Source organism: Sciurus carolinensis, chromosome 2, assembly GCF_902686445.1.
Source record: "Sciurus carolinensis chromosome 2, mSciCar1.2, whole genome shotgun sequence".
Lineage (NCBI taxonomy): Eukaryota > Metazoa > Chordata > Mammalia > Rodentia > Sciuridae > Sciurus > Sciurus carolinensis.
The window spans coordinates 24,138,153-24,158,190 of NC_062214.1; the positions used below are offsets into that span (position 1 = coordinate 24,138,153).

At 52.1% G+C, this 20,038-nt stretch overlaps 2 protein-coding genes across 3 annotated transcripts in view; one reads left to right on the forward strand and one right to left on the reverse strand.

Moving 5' to 3' along the window:
- Nucleotides 1-19,405, forward strand: part of Cdk5rap1 (CDK5 regulatory subunit associated protein 1) — a 59,273-nt gene extending 39,868 nt beyond the window's left edge. Inside the window, exon 14 of one of the 2 annotated variants that reach the window (XM_047540574.1) lies at nt 18,609-19,405. In XM_047540574.1, coding sequence (XP_047396530.1) covers nt 18,609-18,695 — 87 coding nt within the window. In that variant the 3' untranslated portion in view covers nt 18,696-19,405. Of the gene's footprint in view, nt 1-18,413; nt 18,516-18,608 lie in introns of those variants that run through there. The other variant, XM_047540576.1, reaches the window with a different exon arrangement.
- Nucleotides 1,130-13,651, reverse strand: LOC124972627 (vomeromodulin-like). The gene is made up of 14 exons (XM_047537138.1): nt 13,378-13,651; nt 10,827-11,313; nt 10,110-10,211; nt 8,879-9,034; nt 7,879-7,969; nt 7,509-7,566; nt 6,729-6,799; nt 5,359-5,505; nt 4,498-4,620; nt 4,142-4,209; nt 3,516-3,546; nt 1,933-1,993; nt 1,401-1,480; nt 1,130-1,183 (listed from the first exon to the last, which is right to left on the reverse strand). The coding sequence occupies exons 1-14, from the start codon at nt 13,649-13,651 to the stop codon at nt 1,130-1,132; spliced, it is 1,803 nt and encodes a 600-aa protein (XP_047393094.1).
- Nucleotides 19,406-20,038: the final 633 nt, after the last annotated feature.

Here is a 20,038-nt window from a genome sequence, read left to right on the forward strand (position 1 = left end):
TGGAGACCCTGAATCAAGCCACTGGTGAAGCTAGCATGCCTGGCTGTTCAAAACCTGTCATTTCGGGGCTGGCTTTCTGTCATCCGTAGCTGTGACAATTGGCATTCATCTGATCTAACCCCTTGACTTCAGGCTGACTCGAGAGGGTAAGTGGTGTCTCCAAGGCTGCTCAGCCACCGAGTGTAAGAGTTGGAGGTTGAAAACTAACACCCAGGCAAGTGCTGATTTTACCATACTTTTACCCTCTAAAGTTGGTTTGGCCACAGATACAGGGAAACTCAAGGGTTAAGTAAAACCAGGAAGGTGCAGCTTGTGAGATTGGAGCCAAAGTGAAAGATGTAGATGTTTTACTGGTCAGATTTCATACTCATTAATCAGACTTAATAACAGTAGAACTTATAGCTGGGTGGGTTGGTGCAGGTCTATAATCCCAGGTACTTGGGAAGCTGAGGCAGGAGGTTGCTAGTTTGAGGCCAGCCCGAGCAACACAGCAAGACCTCTTCTCAAACAAACAAAACAACAAAAACCTCTACCAAGCTGAACATGTCACCAAAAGGGGCCAGGGGAGGAACTTCTAAAGTTGATTTTTTTTTTTTTTTTTTTTTTTTTTTGGTACCAGGGATTGAACACAGGGGTGCTTAACCACTAAACCACATCTCCAACCCTTTTTATATTTTATTTAGGGGCAGGGTCTTGCTAAGTCACTTAGGGCCTCACTAAGTTGCTGAGGCTGGTTTTGAACTTTCGATCCTCCTGCCTCAGCCTCCTGAGTCGCTGTGATTACAGGGGTAGGCCACTATGCCCAGCAAGGTTAGGAGATTCTAAACCTCTTAACTCATACACCATCTGTGGTTCCATCCTCGTCATGTGATCTTTTACTTTGAAAGTATTGAATAAAAATCTCATTCTTTAAACTGTTTTTCAGGAAGAAGATCTCCTTCAGCTTTTTTCTGGGTTCAAGGTTAGATAGGCAGGAAGAAGGGGAATTTGAGTCAGGCTCCAGTGAGGCAGAAGGTGACAGGTTGAGTCATATATTGTGGGGACTTGTCCAAAGGAATCATTTTGATGTGCTCAGGTAAATGTGGGAGCCCTTTTGGGGTGGTGGGACAGATTATCTGATCATTTATGGTCATGGATTCTTAGGAAGTGTAAGGTGACTGAAAGGAGCAAACAGCAGTTCTACCTGAGAAGGAGTGGGGACAAGGGATGGAGCTCAGAGGGAAGCCAGGAACAGACTGTGACACCAGGGCCCACGGCTCCCTTCATTCCTGTCCCAGCCCAGAGTGGGCTTTGGTGCAAAAGGGAAGTATTTGTAGAATGCTTGCCTAGCATGCAGAAGGCCTTGGGTTTGATCCCCAGCACTGCAAAATGCAAAAAAGGAAAGTATTTGTATTTCTTACCGATTTAATCACGATAACCTTGGCATCGACCATGGGCTGTGAGCTCACTCCCGGTGGTACATTCCATTGTTTAAACCATTCTGAAATAAAGAAGGACCTTCTTATGAGTCAAAGGAAACCACAAATAGCCAGTGGCTTGTTTTAGCCACAGTATGTGGCTCTAGGAGAACTCACTCGCCTGCCCACTCAGAGGAACAACCCGAGTGAACAGGGTCTCTCCCTGTCTGTTGGGTTGGGGGTTGAGAGTGGGGGAGCAAGGAACCTGAATGGGTGCATGACCTGTGACCCAGCCATGTTTCTACTGAGTAGCATGAGGGAGTTGGTGCCAAATACACCTCGTAGGCTAGCTTTCTTTAGGTACTCGGTAGGAGGCATTTGCTTTGGTTTTCATTTTTATATCTCAAATACTATTTCCCCTATCTTAAAAAAAAAGTGCCCTCCAGGTGGCAATGGAACGTCTTGCACTCTGTGGGGCACCGCGTGACCTTGCCCAGGACCTCTTTGGCACCGCTGGCTTCCAGGTTGCACATACCGCTAACAGTAGACAGGAACTTCTTCAGAACTGCAGACAGCAAGTCTTGCACCTCGTCACTCTGCAAGAGATGGGAAGAGTGTGTCCATCAATGCCTCCTAGAGGTGTCCCCGCTCGGCGTGACAGCCAGGGACAGCAGGCTTCCGGTCCTGCATCTGTGGGTCTTTTCCTAATGAGAATATCTGTTACTGGACGAGGCCGGGTGGGGAGCTGGCGAACTTCAATCCACCCCTCGGGCCTCTGCATCTTTGAGAGTTTCAAGGCCCTTCAGTAGGTTTTATTGCCTTGGTGTCTCTTAAGTGCCAGACAGTGCTGTAGGCAGGGGGGTCCACCCTGTGCCTTCAGGGCAAACCCTGAGTGGTTGGAGGACCCCTTGCTGCCGAGTGCTGCTCCCTCCTTTGCAAGAAAGTCAGGCCCTCCCAGATTTGGTCCCCCTTTCTGGTGCTCTCCTCCCTTCCTGCTCCTGCCTGGTTCCCGCTGCAGGCCTGTAAGTGGAGGCTGCGTATCTTTTGCATACGTGGTTCCCTCTCCCTGGTGCACTGTCCCTGGTGTGTGCCACCAAGTTCTGCAAGGACTGAGTTCGGGTACCACCTGTGCAGTAAACTCACTCTCAGCCTCCCAGCTGAGCTCTCTCCACTCTGTCTTCTTCATGCCCAACTGACAACTATTTGCATAAATGTCTGTGTCGCCTGTCAGGTGAATAGTTAGATGAGGCCTTCTGAATGCTTCCCTGGACGCAGAGCCTGGCATATTTGAGATGTAACTGCCCAGCAAAGTTGAGATGAAGGGAGCCATGGGCTTGTGATGATCCCAAGTCTGCCTCTCTGCTGAACTAGCCCCCATTATCTCAGGGCTAACATGGGGACCCAGGTCCTCAATCATGTGATCTTCATCTCTAGGTGACTGCTGTGGACCTCCATCCAACATGTGGCTCCCAGACTCAGTGACTTTGGCCTACTTATTGCATATTCATATGAACTCGTTTGGCCCCCACCCTGGAATGTCAGTGCCTGAGTTAGGCACCTTGTCACTGCTTCATGTTGTCTTGGTGGGGCCAAGCACACGGCAGGTGCTCCCTAAGCATTTCTCAAATTAAGAAATAAACATGCTCAGAATAAATGTCTGAAACGGGTTGGTTGATGAGCCTTTAGTCAGCAGGGTCACTGGGCCCTGCTCTGACTTGCAAGCTCTTCTCCTCCCGGGCTCCTCCTGAGACCCATGTGCCTGCCCATGGAACGTGGTCGCTTCATAGAACCTGGGCGGGAGCCACTGACCGGGAACTGAGGCCACAGGAAACTGTGCTTATGAGATGCCCTTGGGAGTGGAGTCAGATGAGGTCTGGATCATCTTTTTATGCTTCCAGTGGGTCCCAGGCTTGCTGGCACATTGGAGCACTCAGGACACTCCAGGAGCACAGACTCCAGACCCTTCTCAGGTCACTGACTGAAGGTGGCATGCCATAGTGTATCTGTCACCAAGTCTTCATGACCTTCTTTCCCAGAGTCCCTGTGTCACTGAGTGTCTGGCATTAAACTAGTTCTCATATACCATAGATAAGTGTACTGAAAACCACATCAACTCACGGCATCAGGGGGGTTCACACTGTGGTCAGATCTGTGTGGAAACAAAATACAGAGAAATATTAGGTTCATATAAAAATTACAGCTCAATTTCGGAATTTACTATCTCAGTTGTTTCTTTTTCTTCTTCTTTTTTATACTGGGGATTGAACCCAGGGCACTCTCCTATGAGCTACATCCCAAGTCTTTTATTTTTATTTAAAAAAAATTTTAAGACAGGGTCTCATAAGTTGCTGAGGCTGGCCTCAAACTTGTGATCCTTCTGTGCCAGCCTCCTGGGTTGCTGGGATTACAGAGGTGTGCCACCCTGCCCATCCATCTCTCAGTCGCTTTTTGTTTGCAGTGCTGGGGATGGAACCCCGGGCCTTACACATGCTAGGCAGGTGCTCTGCCACCGAGCCACACCCCCCAGCCCTCTCATTTGTTTCTTAATGAAAGTTATAAATTAGAAACAATTTAAGGCACAATTTAAGATGAGTAACAGCCTATGAGTTTACAATTGCATTCTGACTTCCTTGTAATTATCCAAGTATTTCCCAAGGGCCTTATGCCTCCTTGTGCTCCTGTGATTGGTACTGGGTTTCATGTTCTCTCACATTTACAGGAGAAGAACGGAGTCATCACCCTACCCTCTAAGTTTGATGTCGGCGATCAGTTTGTCTCTTGAAATCTTGCACTCATGGGAGATGACCAAGGTCTGAAATAAGGCAAGAGGAGCGTGAGTTAATCCTAACGCCCTGACCTGGCTGCTCAAAAACACGCCCCCTTATGAGATGACCAGCAGGCCCAGGCCAGGTCCAGGGGGAGCCTGCCTGGCCTCCGCTCCCCGTCAGGCTGCTCTCCCAGCTCTCCACTGGGGTCTGGCCGTCTTCACCCTGGAGACACCAGGCCTGCGGGCCCCAGGGCTTTGGCACAGCCCGCCTGGCACACGACTGCTCACAGTTCCCCCTCACGACTCGGTTCTGCTCCGCGTCTCCACACTCACCGTTTTCCCGGTAGCGTAGCTCTCCTCGTCCTTTCTGATGTCAGTCCAGTAGGTGGCTCGGATGGTACTTTCCGGCTGGAAGGCGTAGGTTATCTTGGTGATGCTCGCCTCCAGGTCGTCTGCCTGTGGTGAGGAGCTCACGGGTTAGTGTGGAGAGGAAGGGAGCGGCGGATGCCCTCTCAGGAGCCGCGCCCGCAGCGCTCACATCATTCATTCCTCCATTTCTCAGTCCTCTAGTGTCCCCTAACTGAGGCTGGAGCAGCTGAGGCAACCCTAACAGACAAAGCCCCCTTCTAGAGAGTGCCCTTTATCTCATTTGCTTTTTGGAAGGATGGTGGGGCTTTTGCTTTCCTTCTTATGCCTCATCGTATTTGAAGACTGTTTCTCTAGGTGCCCTTGTAGCAAGACAGGGCTGATCATTTGGGGACAGGCTGCTATGAACACGTATTGCTTCAAATTGAGCCTGGCACACGGAGAACCGTGGAACCTCATGTGTACATAAACAGTACCATTGCGCCTTCTGTGACTTGGTGAAGTCATCCTCTCCCTTACGTCCTGTGAAACAGGAATAAGAATACCTCTGCCGTCGTGAGGATACAGTGACATCAGATGTGCGGCATCTGGCTGTGTCCCGGCACCTGGCACACGGAGATCGATTGTTCTGCTCTCTGCTTTCTGTTGGTGTCAATAGGGACCTACCCGTGTGACCACCAAGGGACAGTGGAGTCCCAGGGCGTCAGCGTACTTATCCCTGGAAGAATGTCCTGGACCCATCTGCGTCCCCACCTCCTCACTCTGAGTTGACAGACTGACCGAAGCACAAAGTGGAACTGTGGCCGGGGCCACGCGGGTGACGCTTACCTTGACAGAGCTCAGCTTGGCAACGTACTTGATGATTGTCTTGAGCATCATGTGGGACAGAGTCATGGAAATGTTGGCATTCTTAGGATTTGGAGGGAGAACACCTCCAAGGACAGGGACTGTATTTTTGCCAAAGGCAGCTTCAGCCTGGAGAGAGAAAAGCAGAAAAGGTGTCAGTCAGAGACTACGGGCCTGGCCGTGAAGGTGGAGGAGGCCCGGCCAGTGTTGAAGGGGCGATCAGCTGTCCCCTGGCGGGTGACCAGGAGTGATGGGTCTGTGGTGACTGCAGAGCGGGACCCAGGGGAGGGGGGCCCTGATACAATGGGCCGCCCGGCCTCTGAGGTTTCCAGGAGAAGCTGCAGATCCTCATTTTCCAGGCCAATTTCTCCCTTTACATGTGGGTTCCAGGAAGGTGTGTCTGCTTGGTGGCTCAGGCCTTCCTGTCCTCAGCACGTCCTCCCAGCCTGGAAGGCCCTGATCCTTCCTTCCTCCCACCTTTCAAAGCCCATCTTGTCAAGAAATCATTTCATAGATACTCTGACCTACATTAACTAACTCCTTTATTTTGGTATCCATTTTCCTCTCTGCTTATAAAATGTAAACTCCACATGGCAGGAAAGCTGGACCATTTAGAGAAGCAGGAAGAAAAAGGGAAGAGAGATTCCTGCCAAACATCCCTGGTATGCATACCCCATTTGATTTTTACTATACTTTGAAAAAAATTAACAACACGCATAGCATTTCTTTTTTTTTTTTTTTTTTGCGGTGCTGGGGATCGAACCCAGGGCCTTATGCTTGCAAGGCAAGCACTCTACCACACGCATAGCATTTCTGGACACAAATTTTAAACATTAGGATTGCTCTTATCCTTGGCTTAACTATTTCCTTTTTGTTTATTGCCGGTTGTTTTTTCTAATCTCATCAGGAATCATGTACTTCTTTGCGCTTTGATATACCTGTACCTGGGATGATGAATTTCTGGAAGCGAAGCTGAGTTTGAAACGGTCAGCACACTTCCCGGCCCAGGCCTTGCCCTCCCTGGTGCTGAGGAGGGTGGCTGGGAAGAGGGAGCACTTTTTGTTTTGTCATGTATTTTCCTCTGAGTGTCTAGATCTGTGCTGAGCAGATCCTGAAGGTCAAGTGTGGTTCTCTGTTGGAAGGCCTCGCAGGGCATCGTCCAGTGGACTTGAGTGGAAGAAAACACGTGCTCGGGATCTGTGGTGGAAGTCTAGGACTGGGCCCAGGGTAAAGGTGTGGGGATCGGAGAAGGGACAGCAGCTGCTTGGCCCTGTCCTTCTGAGGTGTGTTGTGAGTCCAGCTGTGCCTCCAGCCCTCACCCACAAGCCTCCCTAAGCACAGGGAACACTTACGCAGTAGAAGATTGAAAGGCCTTGTGGGGAAATTCTGGAGCTTTTAACTTGGAACTTGAACAAGCCAGTAGCTGCAGGGGAGAGAGGAGAGAGCGTGGAGTGTGCGACAGTCCTCGACAGCTCTCGTGCCCTAAGCGCTCTGCTCGGTGCTGTCCTCCCCCGGGGACCAGAGTGGACATCTCCTGCTCTCTGGGGCCCAAGCAGAAAACTGGCACCCTCCAGTGGCTTCTCCTCAGGAATCTGGCAGGATGCTGTGGGAGGAAGCCTACCAGGACCCTGCCCCTGCCCCGATGTGCCCACCTCCCGAGAGGAAACTCGGCTTCCGGCCGAGTCCTGTGTTTTGTCTACTCTGGGACTTAGCAAATGGCACTGATTTCCTGCTTCAGTTGTCATTTCAGGTATCCCGTGAGTCCCTCCTCGGGGCATGTGTTTGGGGACTTGGAGGGTTTTCCTGATTCCCAGGCTCCCAGGGGTGAGGGCTAGGACAGCCTTGACCAGACTGTGCCTGTGTGTGCTTTGTAAAGCACCTGGGCCAGGAGCACCTAGAGTCTCTGAGGGGCCCTTCCTGGGGGGGACGTCAGAGTGGCCTGGAGAAGGCTCAGCTGGGACAGCCCTCTCCTGAGGGCACCGGGGAGAGGTGGGGGGCACGACCAGGAGCTGATTGTGGCATCTCAGAGCCTGCTGTGCTCTGGTTGGTCACCCCGTGGAATCCCCTAAGGAACCTTGGCATCTCTGCCCACTGACGGGGCTTCCCCAGGGAGGCCGAGCGTTTGTACTCACAGTTCTTGCAGTCGTTGAAGTCGCTGAGAACAATGTCACAGGAGTCTGTTTCCTGCACCTGTGAAGTCATCCCCAGTTAGCTTTACCAGTGAGGCTCCTCTTTCTTCCCCATCCTCCTTCCCTTTCCCCTCTCCTATTTTCTTGGCCTCCTTGGCAGAAGGGCTCCATCCTCCCTGCAGCCTGAGATTCATCTTGGCAGTGAGCTATTTGACCAGAGGTCCTGCTGACCCACAGTGTGAGGACTCCGGAGGGCCTAGGGCTTCCTTCCTGAGGTTCCTGGCATCAGGTCCTTTCTGAGACAAGGCTTCTCCCCAGGTAACCCCAGTGGGGCAGACCTCTGAGGGGGTGCCCTCTCCCCCCTACCACGTACCTTTTTATTCAACTCCACTGTCAACAGCTGAGGGATAAGTTCACTCAAGGGCAAAGGCACAGGGGCAGGCAAAGGCAAAGTCTCTGTGACCCTGGGAAAGATGTACATGGAGAACCGAGTGATTCTCACATTTCTGGATTTGCCCAAACACTGGACAAGCCCACTCACTGATGGAAGAGCTACAACGATGTCCTGCTGCTTACTCTGTGCGCACCTGAGCCCTTTACCTTCAAAATGACCCCAGCACAGGGTGCCTGGCCCACCAGTCATCTGGAGGAGCTCACTCTGCAGATACCACACACGCTGGTGGGCAGACTCATCTGTGATCTTGTTCATTTTGGTTGGGTACAAAAGTTAACACGGATAAGGGACTGGTTAAAGAAATCATAGTGCATCTTCCTGAGGTAATTCCAGGGAGTCACAAAGAATGAAGAAGCTGTTTTTATGCTGATTAAACATGTTTTCAGCTATTTTTTAAAATGTGAAACAAAGCCCATAAAGGTTTATGTGACATCTACCCTTTTCTTCTTTATCTTCTTTTTTTTTTTTTCTATTTTGTTTTTGTGGTGCTGGGGACTGAACCCAGGGCCTTGCACGTACTAGGTAAGTGCTCTACCACTGAGCTATGTCCCCAGTCTGACATCTACTCCTTTCTGCATGTGAACACACAGATGCAAAATTACATGCATGTGCAAAAATCATCCGTGAAAGCAGAGGAAGCTGGATCCATTGGTTGCTTCCAGGGAGGAAGACCTGGCTGGGAGGGAGACTTTTCAGTTCTGACTGAGGTGAATGTATTACTTATATAAAATATAGAAGGATTATGGAAGTAGTTAGCATCCAGAGTGCAGGCTTGGTGGAGAGGCCTCTCTCTGGGGCCTCCATTTACTGCTCATTCAAACCTTTGATTTGAACCAGCTCATCTCAGGGTGATACCAGTGGGGACAGTCTGGCCCCTAGGCTAGTTGATCCAGAAAATGAGAACAATGGGCTTACTTACGTCTTAACTATCAGAAGGGTCACTTCGTTGGCATTGATATGTGTTTCCTGGACCTCGAGGTCGACACATTGGGTGTTGTTGGCAGAAATAGCAATCTTCAGAGTCACATCTGCCTGCACTTGAAATCCCAGTATGTTGATTACGGGTCCAGCTAGGCTGTGGAGAGCAAGGCGCAGGTGACACTAGGTCTGGCGGGTCAGGCCAAGAAGCAGGCCTTTGGGGAATCAGCCTTACGTGTCACGGTTCATCTGGGAGAGAGATGTTCTTTTCGGCCCAGATTGCCCTGATCCTTCTCCCGACTACAGAGTACAGAGACTGGCTTGTGCTTGACAGTCTGTGAACATCTGGCAGGTTTTCTAATGGCTTTTCCTGACGCTGCTGACAGTAGTGGTCACAGACACTGACACCGGAGCCAGGCTGCCTGGGTTCAGATCCCAGCACTGCTGTGTTCCAGTGTGTGACTGCGAGTGAGGTTTGAAATTGCTTTTGCCAGTCTGAACTGGTTTCCAGTTGGGAAACAGAACTGCCTTTCTGGTGAGGCTGTAAGGAGGCTTCTGTGAAGTCCTAGTAGGTGTCGGGACAGTGAGAGATGCGTGTGGCGTGTCCTAGCCATGGATATATTCTTTCCCCAGTGGGGTAGCCCTGTCCCTGCTGTCTTCTGTGTGCCCAGAGCCTACCCTGTGACATGCTCCTCCATCACAGGTTGATGCTCACTGAAAGGGGGACTGCCTGTAGTCCTTTCTTTGTGGCCGGGGTGGCATCTCTCCCAGGGTGATGTTTCTTAACTATGTATCAGGTGATGAATGAATGAGTGAGGCAGGGATGTTGAAACTTGTGGCTCCCCCATGGTATTTATGTCATCTCTGTTCCCCAACTGATCAGGACGGTGCTTGACCTGCGTGGGCTCTTTTAATTTGGAAGGCACATTTCATACAAGACAAGTGTAGATGTCACAATGAGACCTTTTCTCTGGGGTCTCTATCTTCACTGCATGGGTGTCAGCGTGGGCAGATTTCCCATGAATGTCTTTGCTGACGCCATCAAAGGACGAAGCTCCCTGGGAGCCCATCTCCAGCCTGGGCTGGGGCTGAGGGGAGCTGTATGTGATGGCCTGTTTCACCTTCCTCCCCCACTTTGTGGCACTCTGTATGCTCTGAGCCTGACTTTGGACCCTGGAACTTATAGTTCTGGTCCTGAGTGACCCAGTTGGCCGTTGTAAAAACAGGCTCACCCTTTTCCACCTATGGTGGCAGTGGTGGTAGCATCGACGTGGATCTCATTGCCTGCCACAGATGAATCCATGCTCTTCACAATCACTTCTTGGACCTCTAATCTGCAAAGTGACAGCATCAAAAATCAGGAGAAATACCGGCCAGTTCACACCTAGGAAGCTACTGTCCATTCCTGTGGCCCCTCATCTCCCATGCCTGCTCGTGTGTTTAAACTCAAGGATCTGACCGGGTGCGGTGGTGCACACCTGTAATCTCAGCGGCTCAGGAGGCTGAGACAGGAGGATCGCGAGTTCAAAGCCAGCCTCAGCAACTTAGCAACTCAGTGAGACCCTCTCTCTAAATAAAATATAAAAAAGAGCTGGGGATGCAGCTCAGTGGTTAAGTGCCCCTGGGTTCAATCCCTGGTACCAAAACAAACAACAACAAACAAATCAAGAAATCTGGATTATATTTTCCCCTGGGCACTATTTTAGCTGGAGCTCATATGTTGCTTTGTGAAGAGGTAACTGTGGTTTTCATTTGGGATTGTTGGAGGTTGAACTTGAACATCCCAAATAAGCAGATCTCTTTTTTTTTTTTTTTTTTTTTTTGGTGCCGGGGATTGAACCAGGGTCTTGTGCTTGCGAGGCGAGCACTCTACCAACTGAGCTATCTCCCCAGCCCTTCAAATAAGCAGCTTTTGAGACACAGAGCCTCAGGGTCAAGGAGGCACTTACCCCAGCAAGAGCTCCTCCAGGTCGATGTTTCCCAGCAGGCCCGAGACTGCGTCATTGACTCCTGGCGGCAGGGCACCCTTCACCACGTCCTGGGCAGATTCCTTGAGGCCGTTAGCTTTCTCCATCACGTCGCTCAGGGGCTCCTGGAGACTAGACAAACCGGTGCTGTCCAGGAGTCCTCTTCCGCCATTCCTGTCTGCACTGCTGGGGAGGAGGCCACCCAGAGCCTCCTGACCCAGTGGTAGCAGGTTGCCGACGGCGCCAGTGGCCTTAGAGAGCGAGTCCAGGGGACTGCCGCTGCTTCCTTGGCTGAGGATCCCTCCAAGGCCACCATCTCCTCCTATATCTAGCAAGGAAGTGAGATCCAACAGCGAGGGCAGGCCGGACTTGCCCACCATGGACAGCACTTCCCCGAGAATGCCGGCCACGTCCACTTCCTTGCACTTCAGCAGCTGCTCTATCTGCGGGGGCAGGGTGGCGTTCAGGTCTGAAAGAGACGGAGAGACACCGTCCTGCCGCCGCCGCCTCCGTGCCCTGCTGTTCAGCTGCAGCCTCGGCTCTGTCTGCGTTGACGCCTGGGGCAGGGTCTTTGCTACTCTGGGTCCAGTCTCTGCACCTGTCCGGGGACCCGGGACAGGAAGTGCTGCCTGGGTGGGAAGGTGGGGCGCCTGGGGCAGTGGTCGAGGAGTCTGCGATCTCAGTCCTGCCCTTCTCCATCAGTGTGGCTGCCCAGGCCCCTTCCCCTCTCCCGCCCTCCTTTTCTCCTTGAGGGTCACTGGGGTGAGCCACCTCTGAGAGAGAGCCCCCGTGCGCTCACCTTCCCCTGTGGCAGTGCTTTCTGTGGACTGGGGCAGGCGCTAACCTGTGTTTCCCTCCCTCCAGGGTTATCTGGGCAGGGAGAGGTAGAATCGCGATGTCGGTGGGAAGGGCAGAGGCTCAGCCCTCGGAGTGGAAAGCTGCCAAGCCACCACTGTGGCTCTACGTGGTCTTAGTATAGGAACTGAAGGAAAAAGCTATGAAGTCTGGGTGGTGGTCACCCTGCTGGCCTCAGGGCTGAAGTTAATTGGTTAACTTTGAGTTAATGTCCAAATCAGTGTCCCAGGACCGCATTTCTGGCCCAGCAGAGTAGCTGTGGGGGATGTCCCCTGAGATCAGCCCCTGTGGAACTAGTGGCCGTGGCCTTTGGAGCCTTGCTGCTTCCTTCGTCCAGAGCTCTCGTTCCGAGATTGTGCCTGTGTGGGGTGAGGTGGACGCAGCTCAGTGGCAGACTTAGGCCCTCGGGGGTCTCTGGCACACGCACCCCAGGACACCTTCATTAGCATGCGTGTTGGATTTGGAGCAGCATTGCTCAGGTCACAGAAAAGTAGAAAAAAACCCAGAATAGCATATATATATAAACTGTGGCCGACTCATCCAGTAGGATAGAGCATTGAAGATGAATGGCCACCCCAAATGAGTGGCCAGGGACAGAGCGAGCAGGCCGCCTGTTCAGGAAACTATAACACATAGTGCTATCGCTTCTGTTGATAAGGAATATCCACATGTCATAAGATTAAAAAGTGCTAGGGAAAAGTAATCAGGTTAGAGGCCTCCTCGGAGCAGGGTAGGGGACAGGGAGGAAGGATGAGGGGTCATGGCTTCATTCCTTAGGCTAGATGGTGGCACAGGGATATTTTCCCATTTATACTTTAGCATTTTTTTTTTTTTATCTGAAAAGGAAATGGACAGCACTGCCACCGAGTTATTGCTTGAAAGGTACCCCCGGTTTTTCTAGTGACTGTCCGAACTTGTCTTACTTTCAAGTGTTTGTAACAAGGAGGGATGTGGGAAGAAATGGGCGTGTGTTCCTCAAGGCAGAGCAGTGGATGAGGGGGCTGGTGGCCTGGCTAGTGTGGCCACTGGTTCAGGTTCTATGTCCCCCTGTCACCCTATCGTGCTATCTTAGAAGTCCACAGCTGCTAAGGTTTTCCTGCTCTGTCTTCCTTTGCCAACAAGTCCTACCCTCATTCAGCTTCCCAAATGGAAGCCATTTCTTGTTCAAGCCTCAAGCTCCCAAGTTCCTGTGCTGTCAACCTGTGTGGGGCTGTTGGAATGGCAGAGGTCCTTACCTGGGAAGAAGGTGAGACTCGGAGGGAGTGAAGTGGGAGTTTGGAGAGGGCAAGTCCAGTAAAGGGGTTTGGGGACGGAACCTTGATTTCCCACGTTCTAGCTCCTGATAAGCCGCGGGGCCCAGTGAGAAACTGTGAGAGCTGGTGGAGTCTCCAGGTAAGTGTCACAGCTGCGGGATCCAAGGATTCCCTGCCCTGGGTAGCTTGGCCCCTCCCGCCGCGTGTGGGTAGTGCTCGGTTAGCCTCCTTCTCGTCTTGGAGCTGGTTAGATAGCCAGGCTCCCGGGCCCACCAGAAGGTCTAGGGGTGGGGCTCAGCCTGCCGTCTCTCGGCAGCTCCCGGGGGTGTGCCAGGCCTCCCCTCTTGTGCAGAGGTGGAGCCAGCCCCGTGGGCTTTGAACACTGTGCCTGCCGTGCAGGCGTGCGGGCGCCACGCCTTACTTACAGTCATCGAGTTTGCTGCTGGACAGGAAGTACTTGACGGCGGGTTTGCACCTGCCCTTCGTGCTCGAGGCCCGGGGCTTTCTGGGAAGAGGGCTCCTCTGCACTGAGGAATTTCTGAGGACCTGCTGGCGTGGCCCACTGACAAGGGGAAGGGACAGATTGGGCACATCGACTTGTCTGACAGGAAGGTTTCCCACCCCTGAGGGGACTTGCAGCACGTCGAGGGCTCCTGCCTTGATGGCCCACAGGACGGCCACGGCCCAGAGAGTCCACATCTTGGTGGTGAAACCTGTGGAGGAGGGCTGCGTCAGACGTGGCCTCCAGGGGCCACAGGCCGTCACGGACGTTTGAGCTGGGTGGCTTTCTGACTCTCAGGACGGTGCCACTCATGAGGCGAAGCTCTAGGCTGCACACTGTCCCTGGGAAGCCGTCCCAGCACAGCGTCGCTGTCTGGGGAAGCAGCCCTTTCCACCTCTACTTCCACTGTGCATAAATGCACTCCACCGGCCAGTTGCGGCTCTGGAGCACCATCCACCTCCGCCCAGGGACCTGACCTCTCGGGTCATGTTCCCTGCCATTTTCCTCAGTTCAACATCTTGGCCCTATTTTTAATTGGCAGCTGGGGAACCGGAGACTTGAGTTCCGCAGCTGCGGTCTCAGGTCGACCTCTTTTCACTGGAATGTGCCTATCGATGTCTGTCCCGTGAGCCGACTGGGTCCTGGTCGGGTGCTTAGCCCCTGACCCATCATGTCCTTGGTCATTCCACCAGCCCTCCGCTGTAGGCCCGGGGTCTCTCTCCGGGTCTGAGTGGGGGGCAGAGCTGGGGCAGCCCAGCAGACCCCTGCTGTCAGGTGACCTCTGGAGACCACCGCTTACCTTTCACTCTCAGACTCCTCTCTCAGCACGATTTCCCAAATGCTTTGCCCTCTAAGTTTAGGTTGATGTGGAAGCTTAGGTCTCTAGCAGTATTTTCCTCTGAGAAAGTAGACTCTGGAGTTCCTCACTACTTACCTTCCACAGGGCTTTAAGTTTTGTAAAGTCAGGGTTTTGTTGGGTCTTTATTCTCGAAATGTGACAGTTGTCAGAATCAACCTGGAGTGACTTTTGTCAAGCCCCAACCCCCAGGATAAGTAAACGAAGCTGGGGAGTCGTGAAGGGGGATCGCAGTGTGTGCCTGATAGCGAGGACTCTTTCCAGAAGACTTGACCAGAGCCACGACCTTGCACAAAAGGAACCTGCGAGGACATCTGCCTAGCAACTGTCTGTTCCACCTTGGACTGGCACCACCTTTGGTATCAACCTATTATTTATTTATTTTTTGGTACTGGGGATTGAACCCAGGGGCGCTTAACCACCGAGTCACATCCCAATCCTTTTTATATTTTATTTAGAGACAGGGTCTCACTAAGTTGCTGAGGCTGGCTTTGAACTCACGATCCTCCTGCCTCAACCTCCTGAGCGGCTGGGATTACAGGCGGGCACCACCAAGCTTGGCGACATTCCCCATTCTCTTAAAAGCAATTCCATAGCAGGCACTGGTTACCCACCTCCCCACGCAGGGCAGACTGCTCTGTATCTCTGCTGGGGAGGGGCCCTTGCTAGATTCTAAACGCTCAAGTCCTGGATACGGGTCCCTAGGTGAACAGGCCTCTGCTTGTTCCCACCCAGAGTCGCGACCTTCTCCTTTGTGCACTGATGCAGCAAGTTCTTACCTGGTCTGGTGTTGGTGGGTCACAGTTTTCAGAAGCTGCCTCTCCTCCTGCTCTTGCCTCTGAACTATCGATGGCAAAGCTGCATCCTATTTTTATAGACCGATGCCTCTTGAAAAAGTCATCAGAGAAGATGGGACATGATTCAAGAGTGCTGATAAGGGCGTCGTGATCCGGGCTGTCCGCCAAGGTCAGCACCTGCTCCCTGTTACGCCATGGGTCTGAGGCTTCCTGGAAGAGGCTCGGAGTGGTTGGAGCTTATTGGGAAGAGGCAGTCAGGCCGCGTGTCTGTCCCCTTCTTATTTTACACCTTCATAGGTCTGCTCGGAGCCATGAGGCCCTGGGTGGGAGGCAGGGCAGAAGGGTCTGCTAGGCTGGCAGGTACCAGTCCTGTGGGGCCCTTCCTGGTGCCCACTCGGTGCCCTGGGCAGAGCAGCACTCGGCACCGAGTGAGCAAGCCCAGGGCGGGAATCTGTGATGGAGGAACGAGGTCCCTTTGCCCAGGATGCTCAGGGATGGTCTGCCAAGGACATTTATCGCAGGCATGAGTGACATGAACCACCTAGAAACGTGGCGGTCTGACAAGCAGCAGATGCACGGGGGCCGGAATGTACCCACAGCCTGAAATGGCAAAGCGGGAAGGAGCCGGGGGTTCCGGAGGGCCCGGTCATCGGCTCGGGCCCCTTCCCTGCCTGGCTCCCCTGGAGTGGGGCTGCCCTGTCAGGAGCCCGCGGCTCTCCTCTAGGCCAGGCTGCCTCTCGCCTGCTGATCTGCGACTCACCACTTCCCAGAGCCTATTTTCTGGGCCTCAGACTTACTTTTCTTTCCAGAGAAAGGCCGCCAGGCTCCACCATTCCAGGGGATTCTTTCTGGAACCCACTGCCATGCTCTTTAGCGCCTGACAGGACTCTGGGCAAGGGGCTGGTTGTGACCAGGGTGGTGGACGCTCCCCGACGCTGGGCAGGGACTGGGCCGCTGCCTTCAAGGGGCTCGGCATGCTGGCTGCAGGCCTCTCCTGCCCTCCCCGGGTCTCTGGCCACGAACCTCAACTACAATTGCGTTTGCCAAAGGTCCCATTCTGGCCACTGCTGAAATGTCAGATGCACAGAACAAATAAGAGTTGACCTTTCCTCAGAGGGTAGAACTGAGAGTTCCACACACGATGATAAATGGAAGACAAGCCCAGCTGACCTCGGTCTTGTTTTTCTTGGACATTTGAGGGAAATTGAATCATCTTTGAGGTGGAAGTTGTGCCACCCATCAGTGGGTGTGCCCCTGGATTTTGGGACCTCGGGTGGTTCTCCAGAGCCAAAGAATGACTCCCGCTCCCCAGTGGGCGGGCCACATCCGGGAGGCCGCTTTGATGGCCCTGGGGCCTCTGGGCTCTGTGTGTCTCCCCTTCCCCTCAGGGCAGCCAAGGAATCTGCTAATCCAGGATCGGCAAGGAGGGAGAGCGTTTCTTATCAGCTGGGACAAGCCCCCCTTGTTCCCAGACTAAGCGATTTGACCTGCTGGCCCTTTCAAGACTGGCCAAGGCCTGGCTGGAATCAATTGCCAGTGATCAGGCAGGTGCCAAGTCTTAATGGCTTCTGTGTGACAAGTCACAGACGCTAGGTGGAGTGAGGCTGTCCCTCGATGGAGGAGTTTGACCTTTCATAGGTGTTGTCTTCACACACACTCACACACACACACGCACACACACACACACACACACACACACACACACACACACACCTGTGGGCACATTTATCCCTTTATCCTTTTCTGTGCTTGTCTTCTGTCCCTGGAACTCGGAGGTCTCGTCAGCGTCCCTGTCTCAGGCCTGAGGTGTCGTTCATCTTGGATCACGGCAGTCGCCATTCACGGCGGCCTCTCACAGGGACTTTGTGTCCTGAATCCCTCGACATTGCATGTGAGATTTGGTGTTAATATTCACTTCTAGAGATGTACCTTTGATGCGATTCTTGATGGATCTTATGGTCTATAAAAGGTTAAGAGCCAGTGCTTTAGAAGTAGGTAGAGTTCCTGTTCACAGCCTTTGGGGCCAGACAGACCGGGGTGTAAATTTTTTTTTTTTCTTGTACTGGGGATTGAACTCAAAGGGGGCTTTACCACTGAGCTATATCCTGAGCCCTTTTTATTTTATTTTTTTTAAATTTTGGGACAGGGTGTCACTAAATTGCCGAAGCTGGCCTTGAACTTGGAATCCTCCTACCTCAGCCTTTCGAGTTGCTGGGATTTTTTCAGATTTTATATCATTAGCTGGGTATGGTGGCACATGCCTATAATCCCAGTGACTAAGGCTAAGGCAGTGAAGCCAGAATTAAGGACAGGTAGTTAGTGTAGAAATAGGTCAATTCGAGGAAATGGAGGCCATAAAGTCATCTGCCTCTGGAAGTTGGAGACTGCCCCTGGAAGAATGGAATGTCAAGGATCTCATGATTACCAAAATTACCTGCCTTTATCAAGGACTGCAAACAAGGGGTTGCTAATTAATGCCCCCTGGGCCCTTGCCTGCCTGAATCACCTGGGCCCTCCCCCTGCCCATGGCGTCTCACTTAATGCAAAACCAGGCCTAGGCAGGAAGGAGAGATAAGGGGGAGAGAACTGGAGAACAAAAGAGATTTTAACCTATAAAAGATGTAGGGTGCGCTCACTTCTTGGGACTTTAGAACATCAGCCATGGCCCCCTTCTTCCTGCTGGGAGAAGTCTGTATTATTACCTTTAAATAAAACCTGCTTAATATGCTTGCCTTGGCGTGCTTCTCTAGTGTTCAATCTTCAACATTAGAAGGAGCAGAACTCGTCACCAGTAAATGGCGGTATCAGCAGGAGGATCGTGAGTTCAAAGCCAGCCTCACTCAGCAACTTAACAAGGCCTCATCAATATAGTGAGACCCTGTTTCAAAATAAAAAAAATAAAAAAATGGGCTGGGGATGTGGCTCAGTGTTAAAGCACCCCTGGGTTCAATCCCCAGTACCAAAAAAAAAAAAAAAAAAAAAAAAAGAAAGAAAGAAAGAAAGAAGAAAGTCTATGGATTCCATGTAGACACCTTGCTTGCAACAATTCAGTACGGGTTTTTTGGTTTTCTTTCTGTATGGAAAACAAAGTGGATCCTTTACAACACGTTTAGCAGAATGAAGGCAGATAGACAACTGTCGTCAGCCTCACTCTGAAGTTTTCATTTTCAGTGACATCGTAGTTTTCTTGTCATATTCTAGCAAAACTCTTCACATGAACGAGTCTTGTCACAAAGACACTAAAAATGTCCCAAAGCTGAGTATCTGGCTTAAGACATATTTGCCCTTGTCTCTGCTGTTTTTCAGAGACAAGATATCACTGTGCTACCCAAGCAGGTCTCCAACCCTTGAACTTGAGTGATCCTCCTGCAGTAGCGGGGACAAGAGTGCCTCTCCCGTTACCCACGGGTGTCAGCGTCCAGCGTCAGAACCGTGCGTGCTCTCCCTCTCTCTCTCTCTCTCTCTCTCTCTCTCTCTCTCTCTCTCTCTCTCTCGTCAAAGGTGAGCACGTTTCTGCAGCTCCATCAGCAGCAGCGGCAGCATCACCATCTGCATCATCCCACGAAGAAACTGCGGCCCGAAAAGTAAAGTCACTGGCCTTCAGACCCCGCGTGCTTGCAGACCACGCCGGGCCCGGGACGCGCGGTTCATCTCCGCTTGCACTGGTCTCAGGCTCCTGAGGACGGCCTGGCTCCCCACACAGCCCTCTCCCCAGTGTGCAGTGAAGGAACGGCGGCCTGCCTGCTTCTCTCTCGGGAACCATGGAATCTGAGACGACAGCAGCTCTGAGAGTGGAGGTGGCAGCCTGCAGAGGCAGGGGTCTCCCCCACCCTCATCCCGGTCGCCTACCCACTTCAGAAGGGCACTGGGCAGAAATATGGCTCCCTGGGTCGTCAGTTTGGATGGATCAGACCTGACTCTGCTAACATATCGCAGATGCTGACCAAGCGAGGTGACGCACGCCTAGAATTCCAGCTACTCGGGAGGCTGAGGCAGGAGGATCGCAAGCTCTACACCAGCCTCAGCAATTTATCAAGACCTGGTCTCAAAAGATAAAAGGGGCTGGGGATGTGGCTTGGAGGTAGAAAGCCCTGGGTTCAATCCCCACTACCACAAAATAGAACCAAACCAAACCAGATTCTCCCTACTCCCCTGCGCTATCCCCAAAGTCCTAAGAATCTAGCTGTGGCTCTGTCTTTTTTTTCTCTTAAAAATGTCTGACATAGGCCAGGGGTTGTGACTCAGTGAGCACTTGCCTAGCACGTGCGAGGCACTGGGTTCGATTCTCAGCACCACATTAAATAAATAAATAAACAAATAAAATTTATGGTGTCCATTTACAACTTGAAAAATATTTTTTAAAAGTCTGACATAATTCATAGTACATCACTCTCCTTAAACAATGCTTACCACTGCACACAGAGTCCTCTCCACATTTTTGGCTCTGGCCTGTGAGCTGTGTGGTTTGAGCCCTGCCTGCCTCTCCAGTCTCACTCCCCACCACTTCCTGCTAATCATTTTAGCTGTACTGGTTTAGTTTTAGTTTTTCAGACATCTAGATTGTTCCCATCTCAGGACCTTTGCACATTCCGTTCCCACTGCCTGAAACCCTTTTATCCACCCATGTTTTGCCAGGATCGCTCATCTTGCAGGCCTTGGCTCAAATATCTTCTCTCAGAGGCCTTTTCTGGCCATCTCACCTAAAAAAGACTGCTTCCTGCCGGGCACAGTGGCACACGCCTATAATCCCAGCAGCTCGGGAGGCTGAGGCAGGAGGATGGCAAGTTCAAAACCAGACTCAGCAATTTAGCTAGACCCTCAGCAACTCAGCAACCCTGTCTGTAAATTAAAAAAAAAAAAAAAGTATATATATTTAAAGGGCTGGGGATGTGGCTCAGTGGTCAAGTGTCCCTGATTTCAGTCCCCAGTAC

What these genes read in the sequence shown, in the direction of transcription:
- LOC124972627 (XM_047537138.1), bottom strand. Translation starts at nt 13,651, where the DNA reads ATGTGGACTCTCTGGGCCGTGGCCGTCCTGTGGGCCATCAAGGCAGGA. An exon ending in CCAAGCTGAGCTCTGTCAAG is followed by an intron (nt 4,621 to 5,358) that starts GTAAGCGTCACC and finishes TCCTCACCACAG; the next exon opens with GCAGACGACCTGGAGGCGAG. An exon ending in GCTACGCTACCGGGAAAACG is followed by an intron (nt 4,210 to 4,497) that starts GTGAGTGTGGAG and finishes GCCTTATTTCAG; the next exon opens with ACCTTGGTCATCTCCCATGA.